The 11,659-nt window shown below is 34.1% G+C and overlaps 1 protein-coding gene across 2 annotated transcripts; it reads left to right on the top strand.

Annotated features, from left to right (window-relative positions):
* The first annotated feature begins 2,756 nt into the window (after nucleotides 1-2,756).
* CSN2 (casein beta) lies at nucleotides 2,757-10,555 on the top strand. Of its 2 annotated transcripts, XM_027599885.1 has the most exons (9): nucleotides 2,757-2,788; nucleotides 4,811-4,872; nucleotides 5,607-5,621; nucleotides 5,734-5,760; nucleotides 6,837-6,860; nucleotides 6,957-7,001; nucleotides 8,282-8,854; nucleotides 9,460-9,501; nucleotides 10,250-10,555. In XM_027599885.1, the coding sequence occupies exons 2-8, from the start codon at nucleotides 4,822-4,824 to the stop codon at nucleotides 9,463-9,465; spliced, it is 741 nt and encodes a 246-aa protein (XP_027455686.1). In that variant the 5' UTR covers nucleotides 2,757-2,788; nucleotides 4,811-4,821; the 3' UTR covers nucleotides 9,466-9,501; nucleotides 10,250-10,555. The 2 variants fall into 2 exon arrangements, with proteins under 2 accessions (XP_027455686.1, XP_027455685.1); XM_027599884.1 differs by lacking the exons at nucleotides 9,460-9,501; nucleotides 10,250-10,555 and having other exon boundaries at nucleotides 8,282-8,908.
* Nucleotides 10,556-11,659: the final 1,104 nt, after the last annotated feature.

Here is an 11,659-nt window from a genome sequence, read left to right as displayed (position 1 = left end):
GCTATAGATACTTCTATCCATTTTTAATTTTCACATTAACCAGGATTTTCTTCTTTTTTAAATATCCCAAACCCATAACTGCTTACCTCACTGTCAGTTGAGAACCCCCATCCTCCACCTCACTGGAAAATTAAGATCATTTAATTTCAAGTTCTCTGCCATGTACGTCAAAATATGTATTACAATGACTCATCTTCTCTTCTGCTGTCTCAGGAAAACTGGTACATTTTGCACAGGCCTAATTCTTTTGGCTATGACCCCAATCCTACTGGAATTTGCTTCATCAATTTATTCCCACACCTTTGGTGGTTTTCAGCTTCCTCACCATTGGCTTCTTTATTTTGTTTATTTTTTAAAAGATTTTTATTTATTTATTTAGCAGAGATAGAGAGCACAGGTAGGCAGAGGGAGAGGGAGAAGCAGGCGCTCTGCTGAGCAAGGAGCCTGGTGTGGGGCTCGATCCCAGGACCCTGGGATCATGACCTGAGCCAAAGGCAGCTGCTTAACTGACTGAACCACCCAGGTGCCCCTGGCCTCTTTATTTTGAGCCACAAATCTCTATCTTAAAATTACCTTCCTGTGATTCTGGTTGTCCCTATTGTTATAGATACCCTTCCATGGGTGTCCTTACTTCCTCTTCTGAAATCTACGAAGAGTAGTGTTGCTTTTAATTCCCCCCACATTACTTGCTTCTTAACCACTTGTAGTGCATCTTGATGGTTTCAGTGATAATGACTCCTGTGTCCAAAAACCCCCTCCTTGTTTCCACCTTTGTCCCCATCTGTGTTGCATTTTCACTCTTAACTCCACTTGTTTCTTCTAGTTATTTCCTCCCATGACTTCCATGACCTTCTATTCTCTTTTCCTTGATACTTTGTATTTTTCCTATCTCCTTTTGCTCTACCAGCCCGGAATAACAAGAAACACTTGAGTTCTATTCTTAGACAATTTATTTTCTCACTTGCACACCTTCCCTAGGGAAGTTCATTTATTCCGTTGTCTGAGAAAAAAAATTTCTACAGTTGTATTTATGACTTCTTTGAGCATCACATTTAACTGACAATACCTTCTGGACACCTTCAAACTTACTATGTTCAAGGTTTAACACTTTCTAATTTCAGCCGGGTTTCTTATCTTGGTTTATAATATGACCACATTTTCAGTCACATAGGCATATATTATTCACTCATTTCCCTGATGTCTCACATTTCTTATATTTTAATGACACATTTGTTTTCTCATTGCCTAAGAAGCCCAGTACCATCTTTCTAGTTGATGTCATTATGATGTCTGTCTTTGACTATTGTAATAACATGTTACTATAATAACCCCCTTTACTAGGTTACCCTGAGATATTGTCATAAAGTCATAAAATTCAAGAAATTTCACAATCTTCCCTTCTTTCAAATCTCTAATGTCTTCCCTTATTTCCAGTGAATTATGTCACCCCCGAATCATTGAAATTCAAAGGCATTAAGATCTGACTCCTGTGTATCCTGAAGTACAGAACCCATCAAACCTGGTATTTTTCTCTTCAAGCTCCTGTCTTTCCTTCAGCCAAAATACTTTATTCACATTTAGTCATCTTTTAAAATTCTACTTATTCTTTTAAGATTTAACCAAAATAACAAGCTCTTTAATGACCAGTTCCCCTGCCCACACTCAGCACCAATGCCCCATTCCTCCAATTCAGGCATAATTAAATTCTACACATTTAAGCACAAATGCTACATGGAGAACTAAATTTTATAACAGAATTTATAAAGGGAGTTAAAACATGGACCCTGCATACGATCAAACAGAAATGCATGTAGTCAGACATATCTAGTGTTAAATGGCATCTTTGCCATTAACAAACTATGATTTTTGGGCAAGTTACTCAATCTCTTGTTGTCTCAATTTCTTCAACCAAAATATGGAGAGGACAGCTACCTCATGATGTTTTTGTAAAGATTATACAAGATAATGTCTGTAAAATGCACAGTGCCTAGAATAGGGATGATACTAAGTATAAAAAATAAAGGTTATTATTATGCCTGAGATAGAAAAAGGTAATCAGTACTAATCAGGTAAATAAGTCTCCATGACATTTTGCAAAATTCACCAAGGATTTTAAATATCCCAGCTATCCAGGTAGAGTCTTTTTCTGTCATGTTTCATTACAGAGGAAGGTTTATTCCTCTTGTGTACAGAATATTGGTTTGAAGAGAACAATTTATTTTTTCCTAATCAAGTGGTGCTGGGAGCCAAGCAGTTTGCCATACATGACTAAACTACCATCATGGACTTGTTATCCTGTCAGTTCCTCCACTGCAGCATAAAACACTAACAACTGCTCAGGTGAGCATGAAATTGTGCCCTTTGCGAAGCCCCTGTGTATCTCTGATGTTCATATAGAATTCCCCCCACAATTAAGATCTTGAGGACCCACCAAGGGCTAAAGAGACTTAATTGCGTTCACAATGAGTTGGGGATTGGGCCAGAGTCTCAATGACTTCCAGTCATTGTTTTAGTTATTAGACAATTACATTTCCTGGACAGATTTCCTTTATTGGTTTGTGAATTGCTCCCTTGTTAAACTGCTCCCCAGAATTTCTGGGGACAGATAATAGGCAGAAATCATATTCTAATCATGTGGACTTCTTGGAATTGAAGCTCACTATTGATTTTATCTCAAACTACAAAATTAGCATACCACCAAATATAGTATATAAACCACCACAAAAGCAGACAGACCATCATCCACTTAGCTTCCACTTCACTTCCTGTCCTCCACCTCGAAAAACAGGTAAGAATTTCAGATGTAAATCTGATGTATTCTCTCTTCACCTTTATTTCAAACTAAGCTGAGATATATGAAAAAAATAATTGCTTAAAATATAGTCTTTGAAATAAGGGTATTTAAAGTAGTGCTGACACTATTTTCAAAATTTAGGTTAAAAAAATAGAAATGTCTATAGAGATTTGGTAAAAATCATTACTGCATGAGTTTATGAGTCTAAAAAATGTAGTAACAATGATTACTATTGTTTTAGTACAAGGCCAGTTAACAGGCTATATTAAAAAATCTATTTCCTGAATTAATAAGTCTTCTAATTTGGTTAAACATATAGCAACAATAAAAGAAGATATATTTAAATTATTTGGGGGGAATATGAATAATTAATGGGAAACCTTTATCCCACAGTAGTTTTAGAGGGAACATTGAGTCAAGATACTGCAGGACATGTTTGGGGATGTGCACTACTTGAAATGTTTATAAATATTTTTGCAGAAGTATGTATTCATTGAACTTCTTTAGTGTCTCCAACATCCCACTTTATCAATTGGTTTATAATAGTTCAAAATATTATTAAAATAGACATATGAAATACAGAATTAAGTTAAAAAATATTTTACTTTGTAAGAAAATTCTAGATGGGACAGAGATGACTTGGAAACAAAAGCAAAGGAAAGAGAAGATTTGAAAGAAAGATTACTTTAGAATCCATTGGTCAAAATGAAGTCCTGGTTAAAAAACTGGTATATAAAATGTTAATTATAAAATATAGAAAATGAGATGAGATCCTTCCTACACATAATGACCTCTAATAAGATACTATATTCTTTATTTTTTTTGAATCCTAACAATAAGAAATTATTTGGAAACTTATGGAGCTCTTAAGCAAAGCAAAATTAAGATTTATATAGTATCCATGAAAAATATCTGGAAAAAAATATCTTTTCCTGAAGAAAGAGCATAATCTTCAGGCTTTAAATATTGGAAAGGATATTTTGTCGATTGATTAGGGACTTTTTTCATGAAATGTTTTTAGTTCAGAAATTTAGTTTAAATATCTGAGATTGAAGATTGCATGCTAAGTGATATTAGTGGCACAAACATTATTTTGTATAAGAAACTATAGAAATGCTACAAAATCAAGCATTTAGTACATTTTGGTTATATAGGTTAACACGTATATTAGGTTATACTACAAAAAGAAGTAGCCTGGAGTGGGGATTGGGCAAGAGGACCTGATACTTTGGTAAATGATCAAGAAATCAGAGAAAAAATATATGGTGTACCATCTCTAAAGTTTTGTGGCACAAAGGAGAGGAGGCATAATTAGATGTGTAGGGATGTGGACTGAGTTGTGGGTATAAATGGAGAGGAAGCCAATCAGTGAGCATCTGGATAAGTGGAGGAAATAAAGGAAATGCTCCAATGAAAATCTCAGTCTAATTGGAAATAATGAGAAATAATTAAAAAAACAATATTCATGGAAACAATTTGGTTTAGTAAAAAAAAAAGATAAAAAGAAAATATGATCTTCTTTGTATACATTTTCTTTGATCAGTCTCTTCCAGATAGAACTGAGGCTCTATCAGGGCTGAGACCTTAAAATTTTGTTTGCTGCTATCGTCCCAGCACCTAGACAGTGTCTGGCAATAAAAGGTATTAGATAAATATTTTTGAACAAATGAATTGATTAATAAATGTTTCTGTAAATACTTTGAACTTTTTTTGGTCTTTCATAAAAACCCAAACATAGTGCTGTGAATGAGATGAAAAAGAAGGAGATAGGGTGGAGGTGATGGCTGAGAAAAACTGAATGGTTAGCCATGAGGTAAGAAAATGATATGTAAGGAGGCATCCATAGTAGACTTTGACCCTGCCTATATGATAAAGCGTCTATTAGTATTTTTTTCTAAAATGCAGTTATTTTTATTATGTATTATCTTTAGTTTCTTTAAAAGGAAAACAATCTTAGCTAAATAAGAAAACAGATTGACCAATATATTACCATTCTTTCATTTCCCCATTGACAAGACTTGATAACCATGAAGACCCTCATCCTTGCCTTCCTGGTGGCTCTCGCTCTTGCAAGAGAGGTAAGCAAATGTCTAAATAATTAAGATATAATGGAATATCTGCCTATGTTAGAGAAGAACATCAGCAACATTGTTAAAGTACAAATAAAGCAGAATTTCAACAGATTCATTTGCACTTCTTAGAAAATCATTTGCATTCATCCACTATTTCAACAGTGTGCAGTAGGGGCATAAATCTGGGTCAAATGCTTTCTATACCACTGTGCCAGCAGTTCCTAAAGGAAAAGCAAATGGACAGATAAGCAAACAGACAAAACAAAAAGAGACAGATATAAAAATGACAATAATAATATTGCACAGATATGATTGCATGCATGTGCAACCTAGATAAATATATCTTATTCCAGTGATAAAATATATGTATCTCTTACCTCACGGCGCTGGGCCCGATTCTACCTGTGTCTACCCAAAGACATCGAGGGAATGGAGTATCAGGCAATAATTATAATCATAAATATATTTGTAATACTAATAAACTGTTTAAAACAAAGTAAAATAACTGTTACCCATCAAAAACTGTATATTCACGTAAGATAAAAATATATCAATAAAGTTACTAAATATAAAAGACATAAAAACAACTACCTTTCGAGACTCTCAATAATCATTTTTTTATTTCTTAAATTTGTGAAATAGCTCTGCATAAGAAGATAAAAATTAAACAGGAAAAATGTTTAATAATGAGTTACCTATGGAAACTAAAATGGTGTTTTTTTTTTTTTTTCCTGTTACAGAAGGAGCTCACTGAGGTAAGATGTTTTTATTCACAAAAAAATTTCCAGCCACAAAATATTAACATTCTGCAATGATCTAGGAAAAGCCGGTTGTTGATTGTTTTATTTTTTTGTTTTTCTTTTACAGTCTGTGGAAAGCCTTTCAAGCAGTGAGGTAAAGACAACGTTTTCAGAGGCAATTTCCCAGTTTTGGAACAGTAAAATGCTGTGCTATCTTTCTATTGTGTTTCATTAGGACAGTTAGGTCAAAGCAGCTCTGTTCTGACATAAGTTTTGATGTAAATTTCTATTATTTTTTTTCCCATTGCATATGCGTAAGGACAGAATAAATACCTGGAGAATTCAATATTCTAGCACTTTCTAAGTGGGCTCGCTACTTGAAATTGTGTCATCGTGACCCCCTCTTTTTTTTTTTTTAATGAACGGTGCAGTCCTGTTTTCTGTCTTGAGCTCTCTTTACCCTGTCCTCATTCCCTATTCTGATATTTATCAAGTGCCTTCTGTGGATCAGACATTGACTAGGAGCTGTGGCACAAACGAGAAAAGGGGTGCCCAAAGTAAAGAGCTTGCAACAGAATATGTGAGCAGACATGCGAATGGACACATTTTGTAACTACAAAAGTCACTTCAGTAAATAAGAGATGGTGAGAGGTAGTGTAGTCCTAAATCTGCCTGGGAGAATCAGGTAGGTATTTTACCCTGGCACCACTCTTTTTGGATATGTTATATATTACCTGTTAGTTAAATTGTACATCAGTATACTTTGTCTCTCTACAAGGCTATTATCAGTCCCTTAAGGAAGGCATTTATTTCTTATAATTAATTTGAAGTGTAAACATATTAAGTAACCTAAGAATGATTAAAAGAATTAAAAGATAAAATTCATATTATCAATGAATATTATTCTTTTAGAATCAGATAGAGTATTAGCAATCATTTGTTGTCCTAGGAAAGGAGGATGGTGATAGAGAGAAATCAGCATCTATTAAATACCTCTTTTTGTACTATGTTCACTAATTTTCTTTTCTTATGTAACTTCACTCATTCTTCTCTTATACAACAAGCTTATGCAGAACAGTGCAACATCTAAGCTTCAGCAATTATCCTGAGTTTTTAATATTATCAAACAAAGTGTGCACGTTAACCTATTACGTGCCTTCATTTTCTGATTTGTATTGACAAAGAAACATTCATAAAACTAAAACTAATTTTATTTTTATTTTTCTGAAGGAAACAATTACACACGTCAACAAGGTAATAGCTTCATATTTACATGTACTTATTTTCAAAATTTCCTACACTTAATTTTTATAGGTGGTAACATTTCCTTATATGTGATTTGGTTTTTAGCAGAAACTTGAGAATTTCAAGCGTCAGGAACAGCAGCAAAGAGAGGTAACTTATTCATGATAAGTATATTTCTAAAATTATTATGGAATATAATACATACAAAATGTGTATGTGGTCACTCTAAAGGATGATAATAAAATAAATACCAGTGAAGAAATTAAGTTTTGATACTGTCAAAATATTTTGAAGACATAAATGCATCTTGCAAACTCACAATTTGCAGAGTTTAGAATCAAAACTGAAGAATAATTCTTGATTTACTCACATTTCCAGCTGGTTCCCCTTAGTCTCAAGATGGATATTCAGACAAAAGAGAAGGAAAAGGCAATACAGCACATTTATTAGCTGTATGCCTTTGACCCCAAGTTTCTCTGTACTTAGTTTCCTTTTCTGTAAACCGAGCCTATTCCTAACCCTACAGTATGGATAAGCTGGCGCCCAATGAATAGTCAATGACTTTATATAACATTTTGTAGGTTTTATATTAACATTTACAAATACATGTTCTTCAAAGAATTTCCATTACACAATGAGAGAAGTGAGGTACAGAACAATTGAGTGACAATATCACACAGTTATTAAGTAGTACAGCTTGCTTAAAATTAAGGATTTTCTTTGACAACATAAAATTCTTCATTTAATTAAATTACACTTGTGGTAACATATTTATCTAATTGTAATATTTCAACTTCCTTATTTTTATCAATGAAGTTGTATTGTTTGGAACTTAAGCCAAATATTTCCTAAATCAAAATGAATTTACAAATGGATGCCTCTCGGAAGACTCAAGATAACTAACCACCTTCTCCCAAGGGAAGTAGTGCTAGAAGGTGGCTGGTGTTAAGTAACTCCTTGAATTAAGCTGTAAAGTAAGGTTTAATTTTCATTAAAACAGCAGCAGCCACAACAAATAAACCTTGGAGTTACCCCTCTAAGTCTTTTAAAATAGATCTTTATTATATGAACACAATTTGCTCTATTATCAAAACATTATGTTGAAAAGTCCATGAAGACAAAAGTGGACAACTACTTCTATCTAGGCGATTCAGAAAAAGGTGAAATAAGTCTTGAAATCTCCAAACACTGATTTCAGTTGGATCTGCGGACTCATCTATGAAGGGAACGAGTTAATGAGAAATCCCTGAATGAGCATTTTACTCATTAGTCTTCACCTGACTGAAAATTATCTCTTAATCAAATCAGTCAAAGATTTTCCTTCTCTCTTTTCACTCAGTTATGGTTGTTCAAAAGACAGGAAGTTAATTCATCACAAATGACTGTTATGGCTGAATCATGGACTCAAAGATTCTTTTCCTTCTTTCCAGGATGAACGCCAGAATAAAATCCACCCCCTTTCCCAACAACAGCCTCTAATCTATCCTTATGCTGATCTCATCCCTTACGCTGTCCTTCCACAGAATGTCCTGCCTCTTGCTCAGCCTGCTGTGGTGATGCCTTTCCCTCAGCCTGAAATAATGGAAGTCCCCAAAGTTAAGGAGAACATCGTTCATAGGCGCAAAGTGATGCCCTTTCTTAAATCTCCAGTAGTGCCCTTTTTGAACAGCCCAATCCAGACTCTTCCTGATCTTGAAAATCTGTACTTTCCTCAGCCTCAGCCTCAGCCTCAGCCTCAGCCTCAGCCTCTGTCTCTGCCCCTGTCTCTGCCTCTGCTCCAGGCCCTGATGCACCAGATCCCCCAGCCTCTTCCTCAGACTCCCATGCTTACTCCTCAGCCACTGCTGTCCATTCCACAGTCCAAAGTCCTGCCTTTTCCCCAGCAAGTGATACCCTACCCCCAGAGGGACATGGCCCTACAAGCCTTTCTGCTGTTCCAGGAGCCTCCCCATGGGGCCCATCCTGTGACTCAACCGATTGCCCCAGTTTACAACTTTGCTCTTGTAAGTCCAAACTTACCAGCTTTGCTGTCTCACTTATGACATGAATATGGTGATAGAGGAAGTAAGTGAGAACTCTAGAATAAAAGAATAAATGAATAATGGATGGATCTAAAATGCACTTTGTTTAGATCAGTGAATCTCAATACTAGCAACATAATAGAATAACCTGTAGAACTTTTTCTTTCTAAAATCCCAATGTCTGGGCCTACCTGCAGAGATTCTTATGTAATTGTTCTGATCTTCTATGTAGAAGATACTATTAGGAACAAATTGTTTCAAGAGATTCTGATTTAATTGATCTGTTGAGAATTTGGATAAAGAGGATTAAGGCTTATTAAGGCTGGAATTAAATTTGATAGTCTGATTGGGCTTGGAATAAAGAAGGCTTATTATTTTCTACAATTTTGAAGTTTTCCTTGTGCATGTCTATTCTGCAGATGCCTTATTTCACATCTTGTTTTTGACATATACACATATGATGGTAAACAATTGAGATGATTATTTCATTACTCAAAGAATTCTTAGGGAAAGTGTCTTTGTGTCTTCGCCAAAATGTGAATTGTATATTTATTTATTTTGCTTTTTAATTTTTTTTAATTTTTAAGGTTTAAGAGAATTTCAAAGCTAATGTCCCCTCCTCACTTTTGGTAAGTTTTGGGAGTTTGGAGGTTAGAGTGATCATTTTTATAGATAATATCTTTTTAGATTTTATTCTCCTGGATAAGTCCAAGACAGTGACAAACTTTGTCAATACACCAACTTATTTATTAATGATCAAAGTGTCATGGATGTCTCAATGGTTGACTAACATCTACTGACCTGAAAGTGTGTATCAAATTTTAATTAAGTGCTATTGACAGATCTACATTCAAGTGCCTGTGTTCTCATGCTTGATTATCATCATTTTTTTAGGAAAAACTGAAAATAGTTTCTCCTACTTTCATGTGAATATATTTGAGATTTTTTTAAAAGATCACTTTCATTCTCATTTCTAACTAGGCTTCATAACTTCAATTGTTTTTGTCTCACTTAAAATTTACATATTATCCTTTAATTCATGACTCAAAATAAAATTAATTATTCCAGGTATGAGGTTTAAAAAGAGGAAAGAATATAGCTTTGGGATTCCTAAAATACAACTCTGTCTATGATCATGATAGACTAGACATTTCACTAAAACAATATCAGGTGAGCTGATATTTAATTATATAGGAATTTTTATATTTATATAAAATCTAAATATATTTTATATATTCCTTCAAGGTAAGGCTCAACATTTTGCATTTGTAACAAAATTTGTCTTGTAAATTAATCACACCAAAATTACAAATGAGGAGGGATGAATAGTTATAGCATATAACATAACTAATTCTATGTGTGCTTTATATTCTACAGAATTGACTGCGACTGGAAATGTGGCATCTTTTCACTTGGCATCCTGATAGCAAAAATTAATAACTTTTAAATGAATCTACATGGAAAAAATGAGAGTTTTTTCCTTTATTTACTTTATGTATTATATGGCATTCATCTTAATCTGAATTTGATTCACAAACTCTACATTTTCCAAATTTTAATTCAACAATACCATAGAAATTTAATTTTGAGTCGGAAATACCCTAAACATGGGAAAAATATGTATAGTTTCTGGAATTGTGTTTGTTATTATTTATCTATTTCCTAACCAGTCATTTCAATAAATTAATCCTTTAGGCAATACTTAAGTTTTCTGTCTTTATTATAACTTTTTAAACCTGAGTTGGCCTTAAGATTATTGTCAATTTAAGATTATTGGTGTTAAAAATAGTCATGGAAGAATTGCAATCTGATAGAATGTTTTGAATTGAATGGTAAAGAATATCAAAAAGTGGAGGAAAAGATAGGGTGATCGTATACTGTGTTTGCTCTAGAAAGTCTTGGTTTATACCTATTGCCCAGTTAACCTAGTACACTTGGGCCTTTCATTCTCAAACGTACCCAACATTGGTTATTAAATTTTATGGTCACAATGGAAAAAAAAAAACTTCAAATGTGAAACCGGATTCACAGCTCAGCAACGTGTAGCTAAGTGGTGCTGTGAAAGTTACTCAGTCCTTCAGACCTTCAATTTCCACATCTATAAGACAGGCAATTCAAAGGTTTTTTATTAAAGTTTTAATATGATAGGTGCACTGCACAGATACAGGATAATTGCTCCCTATTGCTCCACATTACTGACCCCACTTATACCAGAACAACAAGAGCCAGTATCACAATCAGAATGAACTGGGTTATGTGGTTTTGGCTGGTAATGCCCAAGAAATAAGACTTAACATGAGGCTCTGATAGCCATTGTTTTTTTTTTTTTGATTGCAAAGTAATTTTTTCATTGTAATGAATAATCTCCCTACCAACTACCACACCTGTACACTCAATCTCATCCTCTTGAGTTTACACAGTGACTCATCCTTAGCAATTATTCCATCTTTCCTGCCATCCTCAGTGATTTCCTCACCTAAGGACCAAGTGTGAGACAACTTATGCTATATAATATCTTTCCTTTTTAAAAGAAAATTCCATCTTGTAACAGTACACTTCCAAACCCTTCCCAGTCCTTTAGGCTACTCTATGGCAACTGTTAGAGAGGAACTATCCATACTGAATATATTATGCTTTGATTAACCTGCTTCCATCAAAGCTTTGTCCCTATGGAACTCACTTTTTTCCAAGGTAACCAACAACTTTTATCTTATTAATCTGTGTTCATTTTACCCAAACTCTCAGAGATATTTGGTAGAGTTGATCATCCCTTTTTTTGGAAAAAAT

The sequence above is a fragment of the Zalophus californianus genome, chromosome 2 (assembly GCF_009762305.2).
Source record: "Zalophus californianus isolate mZalCal1 chromosome 2, mZalCal1.pri.v2, whole genome shotgun sequence".
NCBI lineage: Eukaryota > Metazoa > Chordata > Mammalia > Carnivora > Otariidae > Zalophus > Zalophus californianus.
The sequence above is the reverse complement of the archived record's forward strand: the minus strand, read 5'-3'. Positions and strand labels throughout refer to the sequence as shown.

What these genes read in the sequence shown, in the direction of transcription:
- CSN2 (XM_027599884.1), top strand. Translation starts at nt 4,822, where the DNA reads ATGAAGACCCTCATCCTTGCCTTCCTGGTGGCTCTCGCTCTTGCAAGA. An exon ending in CAATTACACACGTCAACAAG is followed by an intron (nt 6,861 to 6,956) that starts GTAATAGCTTCA and finishes TTTGGTTTTTAG; the next exon opens with CAGAAACTTGAGAATTTCAA. An exon ending in AGGAACAGCAGCAAAGAGAG is followed by an intron (nt 7,002 to 8,281) that starts GTAACTTATTCA and finishes CCTTCTTTCCAG; the next exon opens with GATGAACGCCAGAATAAAAT.